Below are 21,639 nucleotides of genomic sequence, written 5' to 3' on the forward strand. Positions count from 1 at the left end.
TCTGTTGCAACTAGTCAGCTCTGTCCTGGTAGCATAAAGCCAGTTAAAAGAATGGGCGGCTGTGCCCCCATAAAAATCTATTTCCAAGAACAGGTGGTGGGTCAGATTTGGCCACGGCCGCAGTTTCTTGACCCTTGTTCTAGGTGCTGGGGTTACAGAAGTGAACAGGCAGACAAGGGGCCTGCTCCTGGACAGCAAAACCAAAACAGGGCAGTGTGGAGAGGAGCGCTTTAGATCGGGTTGTGTGAAGACCTGAGGAGATGACAGCTAAGTTGGAAACTGCGTGAAAAGGAGCTCTCTGTGTGAAAATCTTGGCTAAGGGGGAGTAGCTGGTGCGAAAAGGGGTTCTAAGAGCCTTCGCTCTAATTCAGCCTTGCTCTGCTAGACCCCTTGACAGTGATCTGGGTGTTTCTGAAGTCTCCCAGGATGGTGCAGAGCTAGGCCATCCTGACAAGAGACAGAGGCAGCTCTGGTGTCCAGTGGGGCCTTGGGCATCAGGAAGAGAGGGCTGCTCAGAGATGTGGGGAGGCACTCGGCACCCGAGAAAGCAGAGGCTGTGATGTGTCTGAAGGGTGTTTCAGGAGTCGTTCTCCTTGCCTCCCCTGGAAATTGTACCTCAGGGCCCAGAAGGACGCCCCCTGGACACAAGGGCTCCTCCCCTCTGCCTGCTCTCGCTACAAGTTTACATTCTCAAGACTCAAGATGTAATGCTTCATTCACGGACTGGGAGTGGGGGTTGTGGCCCCGACAGTGCAGGGATCCCTCTTTCTACCCTCCAGGTGCAGAGCTGTGAATCCTGTTCTTTGCGAAATAGTTCCTGTTTGTGATCATGCAGGGGCTAGCCCAGTGTTTACTGAGCAACTGCTGTGCGTTTCCCATAAGCTGGGGCCTCAGCAAATAAGGGGGTCTTGCAGGGTCAGTGAGAGGGGATTGGCCAACATGTGCCCCTTTGAAGACAAAGAGCTAGGATTATAAATTAAGAAATGACAGTTCTTCCCAGTCATCGCATATCTGGGAAGCCCTTAGTTTCCATAGAAGAGGAGGCAGGTCTTGAGATTCTGCCCCCACTGCTGAGCGGCCGTGGGGCTATGGCAAGCTACTCAAACCCTGTTTTCTCCACCAAAGATTTCGTTATTACATATGAAACGCTTGGAACTGCCTGGCACGCAGTGGGTGCTCGATGCACTTGGCTGCTACTGCTAATATAAAAAACAAATTGAATGTGCTTAGGTGAGTGCTTCCAGAACTTAGGCTCATCAGTGTGTACTATAGTTTATAACCTTATTTGTGTGTCCAGCCAGGGAACCTACCTTCAGATACTGTGCTCATGTTTTCAATAACGATTAAAGTTATTTTTAAAGTAACCCCAAAATTTCCATAACTTGGAAAGAACATATGTTTATTGTAGAAAAGATGCAGAAACTGATAAATAAAAAGCACCCATAATCCCTCTCCTCAGATATACTCATTGTTGGCATTTTTAAAAAATATTTTATTTATTTGAGAGAGAAAGAGGGAGAGCGTGGGCAGGGGGTGGGCAGGGGGAGGCAGAGGCAGAGGGAGAAGCAGACTCCCTGCTGAGCAGGGAGCCCGATGACACTGTGGGACTTAATCCCAGGACCCTGGAATCATGACCTGAGCCGAAGGCAGATGCTTAACTGAGTCACTCAGGCGCCCCTCATCATTGACATTTTGACAGACTTCCTCCTAGATTTTTTATGCAAATATATTTATTTTCATAATTGGGATTATATCACAGCATACTCTGAAATCCTGATTTTTTTTTCCCATTTAAAATTTGCTGTGGGCACTTTCCAAAGTGACTAAATATTTTTCAGAAAGTTGTCTTTTTAATAGCTGTATGGTATTTAATTTTACACAGGTACCATGATTTATGTAATCATTCTACTGTTTGACATGTTTCCATTTTTTTTGCTATTAAAATGATGTTGGAGGGGCACCTGGGTGGCTTAGTCAGTTCAGCATATGACTCTTGATCTCTGTTCAAGTCTTGATCTCAGGGTCGTGAGTTCAAGCCTCAAGGTGGGCTCCACACCGGGTGTGGAGCCTGCTTTAAAAAAAAAAAAAAAGATATTGGGTGAGCATGTTTATATATCGCTGTCTATATATCTCATTATTTCTCTGAAATTAACATTGTCTCTTTTTTAAATGAAAGAAACACATGCTTTCAATGACTCTATTATTTTATTTTCTAGGCTTCTAGCAGTGCAGGGAACTTGGGTGTACTCATTCCTGTAATTGCTGTGGTGAGTATTCATTAACTGAGTGGTTTCAGACTTCAAATACTGTGCTCATATTTTCAATGTTGCCTAGTGGTGCACAGCAAATTCCTTAGCAAAATGCTGTTTGGAAGCCCAGTGATTCTGGACTTGTGGCTGGGTTTCTGCCACCACCAGCTGTTCTGTGACTGTCCCACTGGTATGTGCCTACTGTGGCCACAGCCCCTCACTCCCTTTCTCCGCGCCTTGCGTGAACCTCCTTGCCACTTGACCACGAAACCCACTTTGGTTCTCTCCTGTGTGGCTCCCAAATCTGAGGTGTGGCTCCAGGTTCGTCCTGTGTCTTATGCCCTGCTCTGGTGCCTCTGACTAATGGTGGGCAGGCTCTGCTCCCATCCCCTTCCCGACCCCTTCCTGTGAGATGAGGCCTGGGGCCTCTGCACGGTGCTTGGTACTTGGAGCTGCAGCCCCCAGTGCCCTCTGTGGGGCGGCGTTGTTGGCACGGGGACTGGCCATACTTTGGAGCACAGCCCCGCCCACCAGCACGGTGGCAGCTCACGGTCTAGGCCCCGTCCCCTGCCACAGCACTCTTCATCTTGTCCTGTCTCAGTCTGCAGCCTTTGCTTCCCAAATGACCTTTGTAGAAGTCTTTTTCCCCTTTCTCAGTTGTTCCCAGCTGCCACTCCTAAGCCATGGCCCCAGGTTCTAATACTTGTTTCCATCCGTGTTTTTCTAACTTCCACTAAACCTACCTTCTGGTTAAGCCCTCCTTCTGCCTTCCAGTTCCTTCCCACCTTTCCCCACTCCCCGTAGTTCGAGTCTTGAACACTCACACACGTGTCCCTTCACATGGAACACCAGAGGGGTTGACCTCCGAGCTGCCAGGGTGACCCAGGGGTGTAGAGGTCAGGCAGGTGGATGGAGAGGCACCTCTCCTGATCTCAGTTTCTGTACTTACTGAAGTCTGGATGTTCATCATTCGGAATCTGGGGACTTTAGGGGTCTGATTTTAGGTGGGTGAAAAATGGGAAATGACTGGTTTATTATCATTTGCCTTTAAGATGTCACAGGTTGCACTTTGTGATATTCTGCTTCCATTCACCTTGCTTCGGCTTGTCCTTTTCTTTCCTGTCTCCCCCGCCCCGTAAGTGGCCGATTCTGGAGCAGGAACCGAGTTGCTTGTTCCCTTGTTGCATCTGTGTAATGACAGTCTCCTTTGCCTGAGTGTGCTTGAGGGGATGGTTTGCCTGCACCCTAGCTGCCTCCCTGTACTCTCAGCTTTTCCCTCTCCCCTGGGGACCTTACCACCTTTGCACCTGCGATCAGGTGCTTCCCACAGGCTCTGAGGATTTGAGAATGGCCAGGACTCTCTGCCGAGGTATTTTTCATCACCACCTGCATTGGTTTTTAAAAACATAAACTTTTTCATTTTATACTTAATGTCGATTACTGTACAGTTGTGTTTTAGAAGTACCATTGTACATGGATCCTTTGTTTAGCCTGGAGGGAAAGGTGAAGGGCATAAAGTCCATGGCACTCTCTCAGCCTGTCGGAGGGGAGGAGGGCCGGCAGCAGGCTCCATGAGAGAGCAGGTTTTGGCAGCCAGGGAGCTTGTTTGGGGTGACACTCGAATCCGTGAATTCTGGTGAGTTCGAACACCAGAATTCTCTGACCCGTGTGCCTGTGAGCTTTCAAGCTTGTATAGCTGTTGTCATTTAGAGTTTGATAACTGCATAGAAGAAATTCCAGGGGGCACTTTGCACTTTCCGGGAGTAGTGACCAATGAGGTTGGTTGCGAACACAGGTGTTCAGGTCACAGGGGCCAGGGTTGGGCTCCTGGTCCTGTGCATGGGATCCTGGGTGAGCATCACAACCTCTCTATATAGGTCTGCTCTGCCCACAGAGCTTCTCGAAAAGATGAAGATGACCCTCTGAAGTGCCCAGCTGGGTCAGTGTAGGCATGACTGTTACCAATGATAGGCAAGCACACACTGACTTAAAATACTTTGTTTACTCCACTGCAGTGACCTTTTACATGAATAGAATAAGTATTGTAGTCTTAACAAAAGTTAATGGTTATATTATGGGGGAGGAAACAAATATTTGATTCTATTGCTCAACAAAGAGCACAGAGAATCATGGAATCTTACATTTGCTCTCTGGTTTGCCCCTTGAACCCTCTAGGAGAAACTAGTTTCCAACAGTTGTTTTTTTTTTTTAATGTGTTATCTTTCTTTTCTTTCTTTCCTTTCTTTTGGAAGAAGATACTCTGTTTTGGATCTTTTGATGACAGAGTGTCTCCAGGTACTTTGTTCAGTGGACGTGCCAGTGGGTTTGGGGCAGGAAGCCTGGGTGTCCATCCAAATGCAGCTTATCAGTGATTTATCAGTGACCTTAGGAGCCTTGGGGGGGGGGTCACTGGAGACTGGGTCATGTGATCTCTGAGGCTCCTTCAGAGCTTAGGTTTGGTGATCTTTGACCTGCAACTTCGTAGAAGAGTATTTCTTCAGAAATATCACTGATTAAATTGCTTCTCTTAGTGTCTAGCCCATTAGTTAATCAAGCCCCATGAAAGGTATCTAATGCTTAGAGTCTTGTGTGTTCCACTGTTGTAGTGATTTGGTAAGCTGCGCCTCCTGCTCAGAAAACATTTGTGCACTTCACTTAGAGCTAGTTTCCCTGTGCCACCGGTAATTTCTGTGGCCTTGGACAGGTTACTTATTCTCTCAGTGCCTATAAAGTTAGGTTTGTGGACTAACAGGTTTTAGGTCATGGACTCCTTTGAAAGTCTTGCCCTCTCCTTCCATAGAAATGCATCTCTTCACAAGGTTTTGCATTTATTCTCAGGAAGCTGAGTGGGAGAAACCTGCCCAGGGCCCCCCAGTTAGGAACCCCTGGGCTAGATACTCTCTCAGACAAAGATAGTACTTATCTAGCTTTTGCTAAGCACCAAGCACTGATGTAAACCCCATCCAGTCATTAACTCACTACTCCTTACAACAACCCTATAAGGTAGGTGCTGTTATTATCCCTATTTTACAGGTGGAGAAACTGAGGCACAGAACTTGCCTCAGAGTCCCACAGCTACTAAATGTCAGAGCCAGGGTTGGGACCCAGGCAGCCTGGCTCAGGGTCTGTGCTCTGAATTAACACTCTATTGCCTTGAAACCTGGGTCAGCTAGTTTGAGAAAGAGGGGATCTGAGTGCATTGAGTGGATGTGGGTGAACGAAAAGCATGGAGGCTGGAGGGCCTTGACCTGGGCCGGGTCACAGAGGAGCCTGGGCTGGCTCCAGCACAGGTGGGGCAGGCCACATTGGAAGGGAGAGGTCACCTTTTGGGTAGGGGACAGACGTGGCAAAGGGCTACAGGCAGAGTTTTTGAGAGAGCCACGTTTAGGAATGGGAGGAACAGGAGGAACCAGCAGCAGGACAAGAAAAGCAGAACAAGCACCAGGAAAGGACAGTGCGGAAGTGCACTGGAGAAGAAATTCAAGGAGTGGGGTGTCAGCCAGCTCAGGGCTCTCCGAGAGGTCAGGAGGTGTGACAGGCAAAGAGGGAGCCTCCACCCTGCACTAGTCAGATTCAGGAGGCAGAGGCCCTGGTGCAGAAAGTTGGGAAGGAAGCAGGTGGAGAGGTGTGTTAGCAACTAACAGCAGGGCCTGGGGCAGATCATGTCTCTCTGAGACCTCAACTGTTTCTTCAGCTGCCAAAAGGAGGTGATAACAGTGCGAACCTCCTAGCTGTGCAGTGAGGACTCAGTGATAACCTGCGGGCAAACCCATCACAGCGCCCCCTACAGTGGGGAGCGTGAGGTGCTCCCCTTCTGCTGCCACCATGACTAGTATTGGTCTCACTGAGTCTGAAGCCCTCTGTGACAGACTCTGTGGGTGACTCTGGAGTCAAGCCAACCTGTGCTCAAACCCTGCTCCTCCTCCTCTGCAGAGAAAGAAGAGAAAGCCTCTCTTGCAGGGCTCTGGGGGTCATAATTAGACAGCTGCACACACAGCATTTGTGATGCTCTCCCCATCACTGCCCAGAGACCCCAGCACTGCAGAGCCACCAGCACCCTTGAATTCTGAGCAGCCTTTTTGGATTCCACTTGTCTTACCCAAGTAGCGAAACATTCAGACATCTGAATGTCACCCGCTTTCTCAAACCAAACCCACTCTGGGAGCTCATCTGAGGGTCTCCCTGCGTCCAGGGATGAAAGCCAAAGCATGTGCCCCACATGAAGACTGGCATTCAGGACTTTCCCCGAAGCCCCATCCGCAGCATCTTTGCCCCCAGGATTTAGCAGCACTCACCATGTCCTGATCCCGAGGAATATGCCTGCTGTGGAGCACGTGAGTCACCGTGAAGAACTCAAGTTGCTTTTTTGTCAACCTCTGTCATTCCTGGGGATGTCAGCTATTTTGAATTTGGCTTTTCTTAGTTACTTGAGCCTCAAAAAATAGAGAATTATAACAGACACACAGTAAAAGTGGCAATATTTATTTATCTCTAAGGTGGAAGGCATGGCCATGTGTATACACTGTCCTCTGGGCAGCAGTGAGGTGACAGCAGAAGTATAGATGACATTTAGCATCAATTCAGAAGGTTAGGCCTTGAGAGAATTAGGGTGTTAGGCCCTAACACCCAGGGCACCCCTTGAATGTCATGAGGTTGCTTCTGTCCTGGGCACCATCCTTGGGAAAGGTGAGAAATTAGTCCTACAGCTCATTTCTGTGTTCTGTGTTCAGCTGAGGAGCGCTGGTAATTTGAGTAATAGAGCCAAAAGTTCAAGGACGGGGACAGCAGGGAAAGGAGGTACACAGGTAAGCCCCCTATAGTTTGCACTGAGGAGGCGGGAGTGAGCCGGTCTGTATGTTGCTGACACCCTCTGGGTAATGGCTCACATATCACAGGTGCATTAACGTCTGTGAACTGCTGGCCTTGTTCACTGTGCGGAACGGATTCCTATGAGCTTCTCCGTCGGTTTGTAAATTTCTTCTCCTATGGGCCTCGATTTCAGAATGGTAGCATAAACCACGAAAGCCATGATGCCAGAACATCTCCGTTCTCATTGTTAGAATGGAACCAGAATTACACAGTGCCCCCAAAACCCAGACCTCCACCTTTAAGACTTGGTGGGGTTGGCAACTCTCCCCATGAAGAGCAGGCAGCTGGTGCGGTGCTCATAGATGAGGAAGAGGAAGGGGCGGTCGACAGTGAAACGGACTTGGGTAGTCAGCGGCATGAACCCCACCGTGGTCATGGCGGCAGCCTGGGTGCCCTCCTCGTTCACCGTGATGGTTCCTTGGTGCTTGAACTATTTCAAAATGGAAAGGAAAGTTGTCAGATCCCGTCAGTGGACACACAGAGGGATAGACGAGATAGTGGAGTCTCCTCTCATTCAGGGTGGAAACACCACGTGCAAGGCACAAACCACAGCTGGCCAGAATGACCCTTGAAGGTCTCTCTCACCTCCTGCCAGGTGCAGTAATTGTGCTCAGAGGCTGTGTCATATAAACAACGCATATCTCTGAACTCCAACATCACAGTTGCTCATGGTGGTGGTCATGGTATGAGTGGTCTGCCAGCAAAACGGCAGGGGCAGGCCCCATCTCCTGTGCACACTGTAGGCGGACTGCCAGAAGGGTGGGGCCTGGATCTGCATGGGTTTGTTGGACTGATATTCTCTCTTTTTTTGTGGAGTGTCTATTGTTGTGTCAAGTTCAGCGTGCAGGTCATGCACTTTCTCTGCATATATTTAACGGGTCTTTCATGATTCAGCTGGGTGTAGCTATTTCACAGATTGGGGCGCATACCTCCTCTCTTTCTGCAGTCGGCAGGAATGACGCTCACTCCCACGCTGCTTCCTAAAACAGATTACCCTGCCCACTCAGTGTCTGGTAGACCCAGGGAGAGCAGACCCAGCACTGTTGACCTGTGAAGTCAGGCTGGGCAGGAGGGAGGCTTTGCTGGGGGCAGACCCTGGGGACAGGTGCAGAGGGTGGACAAGGGGAGAGCTTACCAGATCGATGGTGATCCTCTGGTCTGAGATTCCTGTCATATTGCTGTCTTTGTCGAACAGTGCCGTGACCCCCATTGACTTCAGGGCCTCCACCAGGTTGTAGTTCTTCTCCAGCTTGAATTTTGGCAGGAGCACTTCTCGAGTTCTGGGCAGAGAAGAAAAGGGGGCCCAGTTTTATTGAACCACAAGTTCCAAAAGAATCCTGTTTTTCCCTCAAATGTCCACAACCTCCTTTCCACCACCAACCGCAGGTTGCTTTTACCACAGAATGGATGCAGCACTTCTTGAAATTCATATCCCAGTACTGTCAGTTGAGTTTTGGGGAAAGACCATCCATTATGATTCCAGTTCCTTAAAATGGAAGCATGGTTAGTGCTATGCAGTCATTTCCTCCATACTGTGAGGTTCACGTCCTGCCTTCCAGGTCAGCAGCAGAACTATTACTGGTTTATGGTTTGAAAGTATCTAAAAATAATTCTCTTATTTGGGCCCTTGATTTCAGGCATTTCTTATTTTGTTAAGTAAGCAGTTGAGTATCTGATCAGTGTACAGAAGAGAACCCTTCACATGCCAGAAAGTGCTAAACTTTAGTTCTCTGCCCTTGTCTCAACACATTCAGTCCTTATGGATAAACAGCAACTACAGTGTCCATGGGGCCAAGTCCAGCACACAAAGGGGATAAAGAGACATCAGACACAGTCCCCCTTCTCAAGAGTTTGCTTTCCTTTTGGCAAGCCAGGACTCACGTGTGTGAAGCAGCAAAACAGTAAAGGTGGTATGGTAACATCTGAACAACCAGAACAGATCTAACTACTGGAGCTACCCAGCAGGGAGTGAGGAGGAGGGGGTGTTCCTGGGGCCTAGAAGGCTGCCCACAGCTTGAGAGATGGCGTGAGCAAAGCCCGGAGGGAGCTTGAGCTGCGGTCTGGCTGGGGTGCAGAGGGGCACCAGGCAGGTGGGGAGGAAAGAGGAGGAGGGGCAGAGCAGGTCAGACAGGGGACTGTGTCTGTGGGCCTGGCCAAGAAGCTGGGCTGCATCCCGTGGGCAGGTGCCCCATAGAGTGCTTTGAGAAGAGGAGCCGGGGCCGGAGGGTGTCTTGGGAATGCCGTTTGGAGGCCAGTGCCGCATGGCTTGAGGAATGGAATGGGCAGGCTGTTTAGGCCTTCCTGGCTCAGGGTGGGAGGTCATGGGCAGAGAGGTTAGAAAGGAGGTGGGTACAGAGGGGACATTTCTAAGGAAAAATTGACAGGACCTGATGACTCACTGGCTCCCTGGGCGAATACCTTCCTCTAAGAGCCCTCTTCTGGGTTTATTGCATTTCTTTGCATTCTTGTCCCAAAAGGAGACCTGAACCAGATTCACATCTTAATATGGGCCTAGCCAGTTTCCAATAAAACAGAAATGTGACTTCTCTATTCTTTCTGCCATGTTCCGCTAAAATCATAGTAACTACTTAAAACCTGTAGTTTTGACTCTGGAGTAATAAATAATGAGAGAGGAAAATCATGAACGACATGTCCTTCGTAGGTTATGAGGATTACAGCATTTCCTGCACAGGGAAGGGAGAGCTTATCACAGGCACCAGGCTCTGTGATAGGTGCTCAGTGTCACTTTTCTAGGTGTTTCTCTCTGCGACCCTGGGAAGTCCTAGGATCGTGCTGCTTTTACGGATGACGAAGCCAGGGCTCAAAGCCACAGAGCAAGTAGGTGGCAGGGCCAGGATTGTTTCCAAGCTGGCTCTAAGTCACCTGCCCCTCACATCTGAAACTGTCATATGGCAGGGAGGAGGGCAGCTGTGTTTCTCACAGATGCTGTCCGATTGCTTCTCACTGAGCAGGAGATTTGGAATGAATTAACAAGACTGGCCCAGGATGGAAGTTCTTGGGTTTTTATGCACACGTCTCCCTTCTCCTTGAAATGACCAAAATTCCCAGTGTTTCTGGTCTCTCCCAGCTTCCCAAAGATCAAAAGAGCGAACATTCAACCTAAAGTACCTGTTTGTCATGCTTTTCTGCCATCTCTCCACCACCTGGGGCGTCAGCTGTGTCTCGAGGGTCTTCATCCCAGACAGCTTGTGCGGGACCACGATTAGCATGCTGATGCCCCCCACATACTCCAGCCTCAGGACATCGCAATCCAGCTCCTGGTCATTTGCTGCCAGAAAGTTCCCCTTGGTCTGCATCATGGAAACTTTGACCACCTCTCGCTCATTTAGCCGGAAGTTGTGGTTGTGTGTCATTTCTACTGGGAATTTATTCACCCAGGATCCTGTAAAGTCAACAAGAACAGGGCTTTTATTAAAATATCATTTTAAAGCCGTGGTCCACACATGTGAGCGTGCATCAGAAACACCTGGAGGGCTTGTTCTGTCTGCAGGGCCCACCCCCAGAGTCTCTGGTTCTGTAGATCTAATTTGAACCAAGAACTTGCATTTCTCACAAGTTCCCAGATGGTGCTAATGCTCCTGGTCCGGAGACTATACTTTGAGGACTGCTGTTCTAAATGATTCCAAGGTCAGAATGCTGACATACTTGTAGGAAGTATGATAATGGTAGAGAAGTTAGATAGACTGGAATGAGTTCTGGTTTAGATGAGGGCACTAACTAGTTGTTTGACTCTAGCAAGATGCCGAACGTGCCTGGACCTCTACTTGTTGACTTGTAAAATGAGTAGCTTTTTGCTCGTGGCAGCTCTGTATCGATGGTTTTCATCCCTTCCATTCTGTGACTCCATAGGGACTAGCAGGATACACTGATGATGCCATCAGATCTTCATGTCAGATTTGGGTAAAATGCTGTGTGTCCAGGAGTAAGTACATGTCTGTTTTAGCTCTAAAATGCTAGTAACTATAATAATGGCCTCTCACTGACAACTGAGAACTGGCAGTGTGCCAAGCATTCCTTTAAGCATCATTCCTGTATCCTTCGTTTCCTGCTCCTAGCAGCCATATGAGATGCGTGCTTTTTATTATACGCCTTGTTTTACAGATGAGGAAACAGACGCACAAAGAAGCAAAGTAACTTGTTCAGGGTTTCCAGCTGGTAGGTAGAGCCACTGGGATGAGATAAGCCTCTGCCCTGGGCTTCTCAGTCTCAGCACTGTTGACATTTGGGAAATTCTCTATTGTGGGGGCTGTCCTGTGCACTGTAGGGTGTTTCGCAGCATCCCTGGCTTTTCTGCCTGAGATGCCAGGGGTGCTTCCTCCTTCCCCTCAGGTTGCGGCAAGCCCCGATGTCACTGGGCTTCTGCTGGAGCCTGTCACATGTCGCCTGGGTTTCTTTCTTTCTGACTTCCTCCTGAGACCCAACCTGTTTTTATTGAGCTTTACAAGGCGGTTATAGTATTTGTAACTAAAAATCAAATTAGTGGGCACCTGGGTGGCTCAGTCAGCAAGTGCCTGTCCAAGGTCCTGGGATCGAGCCCTGTGTTGTCAGGCTCCCTGCTCCACGGGGAGCCTGCTTCTCCCACTCCCTCTCCCTACTGCTCCCCCTGCTTGTGCTTGCTCGCTCTCTCTCTCTCTGTCAAATAAATAAATAAAACCTTTTTTTTTTTTTTAAAGATTTTATTTATTTATTTGACAGAGACACAGCAAGAGAGGAAACACAAGCAGGGGGAGTGGGAGAGGGAGAAGCAGGCTTCCCACGGAGTAGGGAGCCCAATGTGGGGCTCGATCCCAGGACCTTGGGATCATGACCTGAGCCGAAGGCAGACACTTAACTACTGAGCCACCCAGGCGCCCCTAAATAAAATCTTTTTAAAAAATCAAATTAGTAACAAATTGAGGAGCTAGCAATTAAAATTATACTTCTAGACCTTCATTTCTTTTGATAAGCATCCATGATTTAAAAAAAAAAAAAAGCATCCATGAAAGATTGGGTGCTACTGGCATTTCATTCCTCTGATTCCAATGTTAAATTAAGTGACCATCCAACACAAAGGGGAAAGACACACGTATATTTGCCACTCTAACCCCTTGGTGTGACACTGGTTACTATGTGCTGGAGGTTATAAACCGACTGTCCTAGTCATTCTGCAGTCCTTGCCGGCGGGAATGGCTTGCTGCTGTGTTTCTCTGCCTACTCTTGATCATTCGGCCAGCCTAATGCAGAGGCACTCATGTCCAGGGCACCCCACGACCGGTAGAACTGAGGGCTTTGGTGCTGCCCAGGTAACTTACACTGGCTGTTCTGAAGCTGTTCCTAAATACAGGTTAGTTGCTCACGGAAGCAGAATAACCGTCACTAGCAATATCATACCTACTTAATATATTATATGACATTGGCATCTGCAGTTTTACTCCTTCAAGTTCATTGAGTTCTTGCCACATGCCAGAAGCTAGCACTGCATCACTACCTGTCGCAGTGCTGCACTCAGCCCTGCCAGGGTTATCAAGGGGAGGAAACTGAGCCACAGAGACATTGAATGACCTGCCCGAGGCCACATGAATAAGAAGTGGGGAGGCCAGGGCTTGAACTCCAGTTTGCTCACTTCCACGTACTTATGACCAGTAATAAAAAGTATATGTGTGTGGGGGCACCTGGGTGGCTCAGTCAGTTGAGCACCTGACTCTTGATTTCAGCTCAGGTCATGATCTCAGGGTGGTGAGATCGAGCCCCACTTCGGGCTCCGTGCTGTGTGTAGAGCCTGCTTGTGATTCTTTCTTTCCTTCCCCCTCTTCCTCCTCCCCGCTGCTTACATTCGTACTCTCTCTCTTAAAAACAAAGAAGTGTGTGTTCATTATATATACGGCATGTGTCTGTGTGTCTGTCACAAGCCTGTTAGAGCCTCAGCCTTTGATCACCCACTACAAGGCCTTCGGTGTGCCTGGCATTTGAGAGGGAAGCCCAGGGGTCTGGCTCAGCCTCCATGCCCCTCCTGCGGTCTTGGCTGCTTCAGCCCTACTTTGCCCATCTGGCAGAATGCCCGCCTGGCACAGCTGCTGGAAGGCCTTGGCCCTCCCTCGGCAGCCCCACCACCCCAGAGCGGCAGCCAAGAGAGGGCCCCTGTCCTTCGCCTCCCTGGGCTGCTGTAACCAGTGCTGGAGCTAACTAGCGAGGAAGCATAGCCTCCCAGGCCTCAGGGACAGACTCTAGCTAGTGCCCACCAGGTTTTGGTGGCAGAGAGGAGAGTGGTTATGTGTCACCATGAGTCATTGAGATGTGGACCCATTCCTAGTGTCTGCCCTTTGGCTCTCTAGGCTTGTAGACTGAGGTAGAGGTTTCTTCCAGTTCAAGCCCCAGTGAGGGCACTGTGAACAAGGTCTGGATTTTACAAGTCCATTGCCCATTTACTTCCAGGATCCCAGGGGTCCTATGTCTGTGTAGTGGTGTGGGGGTGGGGAATGTCCTCCTTTCTTGTCTGGCCCAGAATAGTTGGTCTGGAAATAATAGTTTATTTCCCCACCCCCTCCTGCCCATTAGTGCACAAGTATCCCAAAAAGGAGTTGCAGGTATTAATGTTAGTCAAGCTGAACAGTTTTCAGACACCTGTCTTCAGCCTCTTGTCCGTATTCCTGCTTACTGATAATTGGGAGAGGAGATGAAAAAAACTCAAATCCAAGATGGCCAAGTGCTAAAAAGGTTTTTCATTTTTTCTTCCAATTTAACAAAGCACTAGAGATGGCCTGCCTGGTACAACCTTGGCTCTGCCCCTTACTGGCTGTGCGCCCTGGGAGCATCATTTTACTTCTCTGTGCCTTGGCGGCTCTGTCTGTAAAATGGGATGCTAATAGCAAGGTTGTGGTGAAGTTTCTGTGAGCATAAAGCACAGAGTTAGGGCTCAGCGTCAGCAGCTACCGTCATCTCATCCTGATCTTCCCTGTGAGCTGACCTTGTGTCTTGGTTTCCTGGATAAATTGAGCTAGAGAATACAGTTCTTGATGTTCAGTCCATCTGCACATTAAAAGAGTATGTCACGAGTTTGTTTTGAGAAACTTAAAGCTATTTCTTACCTTTAAAGTAGATGCAGTTTAGAATCATCATCTGAGTAGCTGGGTCTATATTCTCCAGAGCGTCTTTTATGAGACCCTTGGTGATCTTCAGAATGTGGTTATTGGTTTTCGATACGAAGGCAGAGTCTGAGAAGTCAGCCGCCTGGGCCTCTGCAAAGTAGTACTCTCTTACTTTTCTTTTGAAGTCATCCAGGATTGGAAATTGCTTCTGGACGTAAAGATCATTGACTGACCGCAGTGTGTACCCAAAATTCCTCCTGAAGAGGCGATGAGTCAGCTTACGGAAGAGATTGTGAATGGTCATGATCTCATACTTGCTGCTGGCATTGACAAAGTCTTTGAAATGCAAAATCGAGTGCACTTGTTCATAGGTCTCCCCCTGCAGTCCAAAGGAAATCATACCCATGGCCGTGGAAATGCCCACTGGGGCTATGAAGATGTTGTCGGAAGCACAGGCCTGCTCCTTCAGCACTTGGTAAAGATTGAAAGCGAACTTGGCATTGAGAATGTTGAGACGCTGGATCCGGCTCTTGCCTTGGAAGAGTTCGAGGATGTTCCCAGCACCGGCCTCTGAATCGGTTGGCGAAACCGCATCAATGATGTCAATATAGTCATCATCTTCGCTGAATATCTTCTCTAGGTCCAGATAGTCCTCGTCCTCCTCCCCCTCTGTGATCCAGTCGTTGGTGACCGTGTTTTCCTTGTGGAAGTCGGCGGGGAGAAGGGCCATGCTCAGGTTTTTGCTACTTAACTGCCCCCACTGGGGATCTGCTGATGGAGAATCTTCCCCTCCTTTCTCAAGCTGACTGGCCAGGCTGTTGCTCCCACGCATGGACATTAGTATGAGAGAAACGATGAGAGGTTGGAAGAGGTGTTTCATTTTGGCAGAGCTAAAGCTGGGAGAGAAAACCAGCAATAGGGTGAAAGGCGGCCTAGGGGACTGGCCACTACAGTGCTCAGAGGGCAAGCCCATAGCTTTCACCCCAGAAGATGCCCTGGGAGTGTCAGTCCTTAACCATTTTAAGATCATGCACCTTCAGAGAAGCTGATGAAGATAAACAGATACGAACATTTTGTGTGGCTTCATAAACCTACCTGAAGGATCTGTGGGCCCCAACCTGAGAATCCCTTCAGTAATATATATATATTCCTGGGGACTCAGTGTTCCCAGGGAGTTTCTTTTTCGTTCACTCACCAAACTTTGTCTCCTGTTTTCCAAACAACATATTAGGCACTGGAGGCACAAAGGTGTCCCCCACCAAGGGGCTCTGCCAGCCAGACAGGGAACAGATGTGCAGTAAAGCAGAGGGGCTCTCGTAAGGACACTACCAAAGCAGATGGGGGTGCAGAGCTGGGGTGTGGCCCTGTCTCCTGGGGCAGGAGCGGGCTGCCAGGGGAGCTTCACCAAGCTTCCCTGGGAGGTGGGGTCTGAGTAGAGATGTTGAAAAAGGCGTACGGGCCAGGCTCTCTGCAAACAAATATCCTAAAGATATGTGAAATTTGTGTCGTTATTTGGGGTTGTGCAATTTGCATAACATTTGGAATTTGTCGTGATGCAGAGATCCTCTGGGTGCCTCGTGGAAGGTGGCTGGCAGCCTGACTTTCCCCTGGAGCCCCAGAGGCTGTAAGGCTGTATGGCTTACCACAGGTGTCCTCTCTTCTCTGCATCTGTTACTTGGCTTCTGCTGCTGTCAGGAGGACCTACTAAATCTTTTTTACTGAACTGCTTCTAACATGGGGTTAGGAGCAATCTTACCAGGTGTATAAGGTCTGTGTGAGGATGATGTCGGAAAGCTCTCACTAGAAGGCCTGAGGGGCAGTCCCTTTATTTGAATGAGTTTTGGGGCACCTGGGTGGCTCAGTCGGTTAAGCATCTGCCTTCGGCTCAGGTCATGATCCCAAAGTCCCAGGATCAAGCCCCTTGTCCTGCTCCCCGCTCAGCAGGGAATCTGCTTCTCCCTCTGCCCCTCCCACTGCTCGTGCTCTCTCTCATTCTCTCTAATATAAATAAAAATCTTTAAATAAACAAGTTTTTAATACATACACTGTGGTAAGCCTGTCTTTATCTACCCATCCTGTGCCTTGTTCCAAGGAAGGATGTATCTTGACTTGTCAAATCAGTTTTACCTGCCAAATGGCTTTATCTTTCTCTTGCTCACTTCCTGCATATTAATTGCATTCTGGGTAGATGAGCTATTATTCGATGTTTCTGTGTTTCTCCAGGGCAGCAACAGTAGGCACTTATAATGTTCTACCATCGTACGTGTCACTTCTGAGCAGCCCGGAAAGAAGAACTGTGTCTCGTCAAGTTTGTTGTGTGTATGTAACCATCTCCTATTTGAGGACCAGAATATCTGCTTCCAGTCTAGGCCAGATAAGAATCCCTGGCGTCTGTTAAGTAAATATGTGGACTTGTTAGTCTGAGTTTTGGCCTAGCTATACAGGTACCCAACTTGTGATGCTCTCAGTTTTGTTGACGTTGATGACAGCAGTGACTCTTTTTTTTTTTTTTTTAAAGATTTTATTTATTTATTTGAGAGAGAGAGAATGAGAGAGACAGCACATGAGAGGGGGCAGGGTCAGAGGGAGAAGCAGACTCCCCGCCGAGCAGGGAGCCCGATGTGGGACTCGATCCAGGGACTCCAGGATCGTGACCTGAGCCGAAGGCAGTCGCTTAACCAACTGAGCCACCCAGGCGCCCGACAGCAGTGACTCTTGATAGAGCGTCTGCTCGATGCCAGGTGCTGTGCAAGGAATTTCATCTATGTAACCTAACGTCATCCTTCTAACATTTTATATACCAGGATACTGAGCCTTATGTCGCTGTATGTGGCAGTGGAACCTCTGCCTCTTTGCCTCGGAACACCGGGACTGGTTTCTCTGTCCCGCCCCCCCCCCAACCACCATCTCCCTCCTTGGGTCTTCCCCTACAATACCGTGAAAATAATCAGCTCAAGTGCTGTTCTAATCACCACCGAAAAACTTTTGACTCACACATTTTGGAGAGGGCAGGTCACATAAGTCTCTGACTTTGAAAATGTCTGTTGTCTTTTCCCACCTCACACCCTCCCCCCAGCATCCAGCTGAGGCTGTGGTGCTGCACACATAGCCCGCACACGAGAAGCCATTTCTGATGTGTCTGGCTGCAGGTAGAACTGGGCCCAGCGTCCAGATAGAACTGGGCATGGATATTGATAGCAATACACTGTAAAAAGTTAGAAAAGAAGAAAGCGAGCAACTTGGTGGAAGTCTTCTTGCTAGGCTGCACTTAGGAAGATCCTTGTCAGGCAAAAACAAGGTTAAAAAAAACAACTTGAATGAATAAGGGTTCAGGAAAAGGAATCTGGGACCAGATGAGGCAGAGGTGAAGACGTTCATGTTTTTTACCCTGTGTTCATATAGTATATTTGGAAGCTTCTTATACCCTGTTCCTGCATTATATGATGAAAATCCAAAAATAGTGTTCATTATTCACTTATCAGAGGAAGGAGAAAAGCTCTCTGATATTTTCTGTGGATTGAAATTAAGGATCTAAAAGGCCAGTCTTGGTGCCTGGGTGGTTCAGTCAATTAAGTGTCTGCCTTCGGCTCAGGCCATGATCTCAGGGTCCTGGGATCAAGCCCACATCGGGCTCCCTGCTCAACAGGGAGTCTGCTTCTCCCTCTCCCTCTGCTTCTCTCCCTGGCTTCTGCACTCTCTCTCTCTCTCTCTCTCGCATAAAATCTTAAAAAAAAAAAAAAGGCCAATCTTCCTATCATTCTGCCATTTAGTATAACAAGAATTATATAAGACACTTTAAAACTACCACTAGGTTATGTTTAAATCAGGGGACTATCTTTGAAGAGAAGCAGTATTTTTTAAAGGTAAATCATTCAAAAGTTTGCCTTTCTGGGAACTTTATATGGCGCTTTCTCATGCCAACGGTGTGGAGCAAGGTTGGCCTTTTGGTCACACGTCAGAGCATAACACCTGGACACCTTAGTCCCTCCCAGCTATGTCTTCAGGCCCAAAGAGGGCAGATGTGATGGGAGAGAAGTGACTGCTTGAAGTTTTAAAAACCTTTCACTTTGAAATAACTTCAAACATTAGAAAAGTTGAAAGACCGGCATAGAGAATAGCCCCTGTACACCCTTTTCCCAGATTCACTAGCTTTTGTATTTGGAACAATTGCTTTACGGCTTTGTGTACACAGGCAGGCACACACATATACTCTTTTCTTTTCTGAAACCTTTGAGAGTAGGTCACTTATAGTGTGTCCCTCTAACTTTTAATTCTAATATTTCAGGGAAAAAATGCCTAAGGACAAGGATATTTCATGCACCATCACAGTACCATTATGCACTTAAGATAATTTAACACAGGCACAATACTTTCCTGTTCTAGTTCCTATTCCAATTTTGTCAGTTGTCTCAGTAATGTACCTGACAGAATGTTATATTAGGCAGACGAAAAAAACAATTTTTCCATTTTTAAGACAGTGTAGAAAGCTTTTGAATTTGTAGTTTGATAGAGAAATGCACCAGTTACCCATCTCTAACCACTGCAAATAAGAATTTATAATAGAAACCAAACTCACCTCTGTGCTTCTGAGAAGTGGTGTTGCAGAGATGAAATGAGCCAAGGTCACCAGCGGGTTTCAATGTGAACTTTGGTGCTGGGCCGGTGTTGGGTATTTTCCAAAGTAAATATGTCCCAAATCAAACACCATTGCATTAGCTTTGTCAGCACAAACCCCCTCGGCTGTGTCTTTGATCTCTGCTGAGTGACTTCTGACTCCTCCGCTCCAGTTCTAGTACAGCTGGTGTTTTGAAGGCATGACTATCACTGTGTCGACGTGCTTGTGGGCAAGCTGAAGCCTTGCTGACGTGCTGAAGCCACCACATAATGAGATGCTCTTCAGAGCTCTGGGGGCTAGGTTACATTGGGGGTAGCTATAATGCTCCCCTAAAAGCAGAGGCCCACTCATCTGCCCTCCAGCTTTGGATTCTCCCACTCAGATGATCTGGCCGTGGTCTGGTCTCCAGGGCTGACGTGGCTGCGAGGCAAGTGTCCCCATGCTTCCACGAGTGTGTCCCTCAGAAAAGTGGCAGGGGGGAGTGAGATCAGTGATTTATAGTGTAAGGAGACCTTGGTACAGAACTTTCTTCAGTCAGGGCTCACTCACTATGTTCTGTGCCAGGCTTGCAGTCCAGCTTCCTTAGCTGTTACAGGACAGATAGGGTATTACTGAGCAGTGCTCCCCAAATTCTGGCCCACCTAGGCATTCACAGGGATCTGTGGAGCTAGGATCACTATGTTTTTTTTAAGATTTTTTATTTATTTGAGAGAGAGGATGAGCATGAGCGGCGGGGAGGAACAGAGGGAGAGGAAGAAGCAGACTCCCCACTGAGCAGGGAGCCCGACGTGGGGCCTATTCCAGGACCCTAAGATCATGACCTCAGCCGAAGGCAGACACTTAACCAACTGAGCCACCCAGGTGCCCCTAGAATCACTCTTTAAAATTTATTTTAGGGCGCCTGGGTGGCTCAGTCGTTTAGCGTCTGCCTTCGGCTCAGGTCATGATCCCAGGGTCCTGGGATCAAGCCCCACATCGGGCTCCCTGCTCCGCGGGAAGCCTGCTTCTCCCTCTCCCACTCCCCCTGCTTGTGTTCCCTCTCTCGCTGTCTCTCTCTCTGTCAAATAAATAAATAAAATCTTTAAAAAAATAAAATAAAATAAAATTTATTTTAAATTCTGTAATCTAGGGCACCTGGGTGGCTCAGTCGTTAAGCGTCTGCCTTCGGCTCAGGTCATGATCCCAGGGTCCTGGGATCAAGTCCCACATCGGGTTCCCTGCTCGTCGGGAAGCCTGCTTCTCCCCTTCCCACTCCCCCGCTTGTGTTCCTGCTCTCGCTATCTCTCTCTCTGTCAAATAAATAAATAAAATCTTTTTAAAAAAAATTCTGTAATCTAAAACATTATTATAGGAATATTCTGGATTGTCTGGAAGACCAACTTATCACAGAGCATTGCTCCCTGATTTTGGTACCCAAGAGTGTGTTTGTTACCCAGAGGCCCTCTAATGAAAACAGGACTCTCTGGGGACTCTGTAGGCTTGTGAGGAGCCTGTAGGGGGCGTCTGTGTGTTGCTCATTTTGAGAAATTTCTGGCCCATAAAGGGCTATCCAGTGTGTTTAAGAGCTGACAGGTGTGGCTGGATTTGGGTCCAGGTCAGCACTCAGGAGCTATGGTCACACATTGATTTCTCAGAACCTTCACTGTTCCTGCTCAATACTGGGACTTCAGCATGGGCACCATCGTACAGGCCTGGAGAGGCTGTTACCTCTCACAGACTCCTCCAGGGCCTGATAAGCCCCATGTGATCTGCTCTTGGCCTTGTTCTCATACACACTAAGCCTGGCCCTTCTTGGAGCCTTGGCACTGGTTGCTCTTTCCGCATGGAAGTCTTCCCTTAGGCCCGCTGCGCGCACACCATCTGCTCTGGGTTTCTCCGAGGCTGTGCTGGCTGCGTGGGTGGGAATCCCACCTCCCACCCTTGGTGTTCTCTCTGAACTGAGGACAGTAGTTATACCTGCTGCATAAGGTTGCTGTGGAAATTAGATGAGATGATGAGATAATGTGCAGAAAGCACAGAGAGTGGCGCCCGGCACTCAGTCAACACTCAGTAAACCTTTGCTGTTGTCACTTTCACCATACATAGTTATTCACAGAAAAGATCTGGAAGGAGATGCAGCCAACTCTTAACATTGGAAATGGGAGGCAGGTGGGAAGTATTCATTTTTTACTCTATATGCTTTGCTGGAATTTCTTTTCTATGAGTATATATTGCTTAGGTTATTTTAAACTAACCAGTAAATGTTTCTTACATATCTAGGTTTCCGATCACGTAACCCACTGTTGAAAAAACTGGATTTCAGCCCTTCTTGACAATTCTGACATTTTTGGGTCTGTTCCCCACTGGAGGTGTATAGTTTTGACCCCCACTGTAAAGCAGTTCCTTCTGCCACACCTACTCCATTGTTTTCTTTCCAGTTCCAAGGCTTGCCTTATGGTTAGATATGTTTCCCAACTTTTTATTACGAAACTGAAAAATATACAAAGCAATTGGAAGAATTGAATAATGGACATCCATTTACCAATGTCCTAGATAAAACAGTGACTATTTTGACATGTCTGCTTAATTCCGTGTGCGCGCATACCCTGCAGGTGTGTCCTGAGGTATTTGAAGGTGAGTTGTAGAGAGAGTCACAACACTTCAGCCCTGGGCACTGGAGCTCGGTCTCCTAAATGGTGTGTGTTGGGGGGTGTCTCCGCACTGCTCAGCACCGCTGTTACATCTGGGAAAATCAGTCCTTCTATCTTATATCGGACATCCAGTCCCAGTCAGATTTCTCCATGACTTCTTTGATAGCTTTTTTAAAATCTAGGATCCATTC

The 21,639-nt window shown here is 48.2% G+C and overlaps 2 protein-coding genes across 3 annotated transcripts in view; one reads left to right on the forward strand and one right to left on the reverse strand.

Annotated features, from left to right (window-relative positions):
* PI4KA (phosphatidylinositol 4-kinase alpha) overlaps positions 1-21,639 on the forward strand; it is a 118,474-nt gene that overhangs the window by 46,846 nt on the left and 49,989 nt on the right. For both annotated transcript variants that reach the window (XM_078060681.1, XM_078060682.1), the window contains exon 19: positions 2,217-2,267. In XM_078060681.1, coding sequence (XP_077916807.1) covers positions 2,217-2,267 — 51 coding nt within the window. The remainder of the gene's footprint in view (positions 1-2,216; positions 2,268-21,639) is intronic.
* SERPIND1 (serpin family D member 1) lies at positions 7,216-18,849 on the reverse strand. Its single transcript, XM_036104347.2, has 5 exons — positions 18,780-18,849; positions 14,204-15,099; positions 10,248-10,521; positions 8,254-8,398; positions 7,216-7,548 (listed from the first exon to the last, which is right to left on the reverse strand). Exons 2-5 carry the CDS (start codon positions 15,081-15,083, stop codon positions 7,357-7,359), a joined length of 1,491 nt encoding a protein of 496 aa, XP_035960240.1. The 5' UTR covers positions 15,084-15,099; positions 18,780-18,849; the 3' UTR covers positions 7,216-7,356.

The sequence above is a fragment of the Halichoerus grypus genome, chromosome 13 (assembly GCF_964656455.1).
Source record: "Halichoerus grypus chromosome 13, mHalGry1.hap1.1, whole genome shotgun sequence".
Lineage (NCBI taxonomy): Eukaryota > Metazoa > Chordata > Mammalia > Carnivora > Phocidae > Halichoerus > Halichoerus grypus.

Excerpts from the sequence above, each read along its gene's own strand:
- SERPIND1 (XM_036104347.2), bottom strand. The coding sequence starts at position 15,083 with ATGAAACACCTCTTCCAACCTCTCATCGTTTCTCTCATACTAATGTCC. Across the intron at positions 8,399-10,247 it reads CAGAAAAGCATGACAAACAG|AACTCGAGAAGTGCTCCTGC; the intron begins GTACTTTAGGTT and ends TTCTCTGCCCAG. Across the intron at positions 7,549-8,253 it reads AGAGGATCACCATCGATCTG|TTCAAGCACCAAGGAACCAT; the intron begins GTAAGCTCTCCC and ends ATTTTGAAATAG.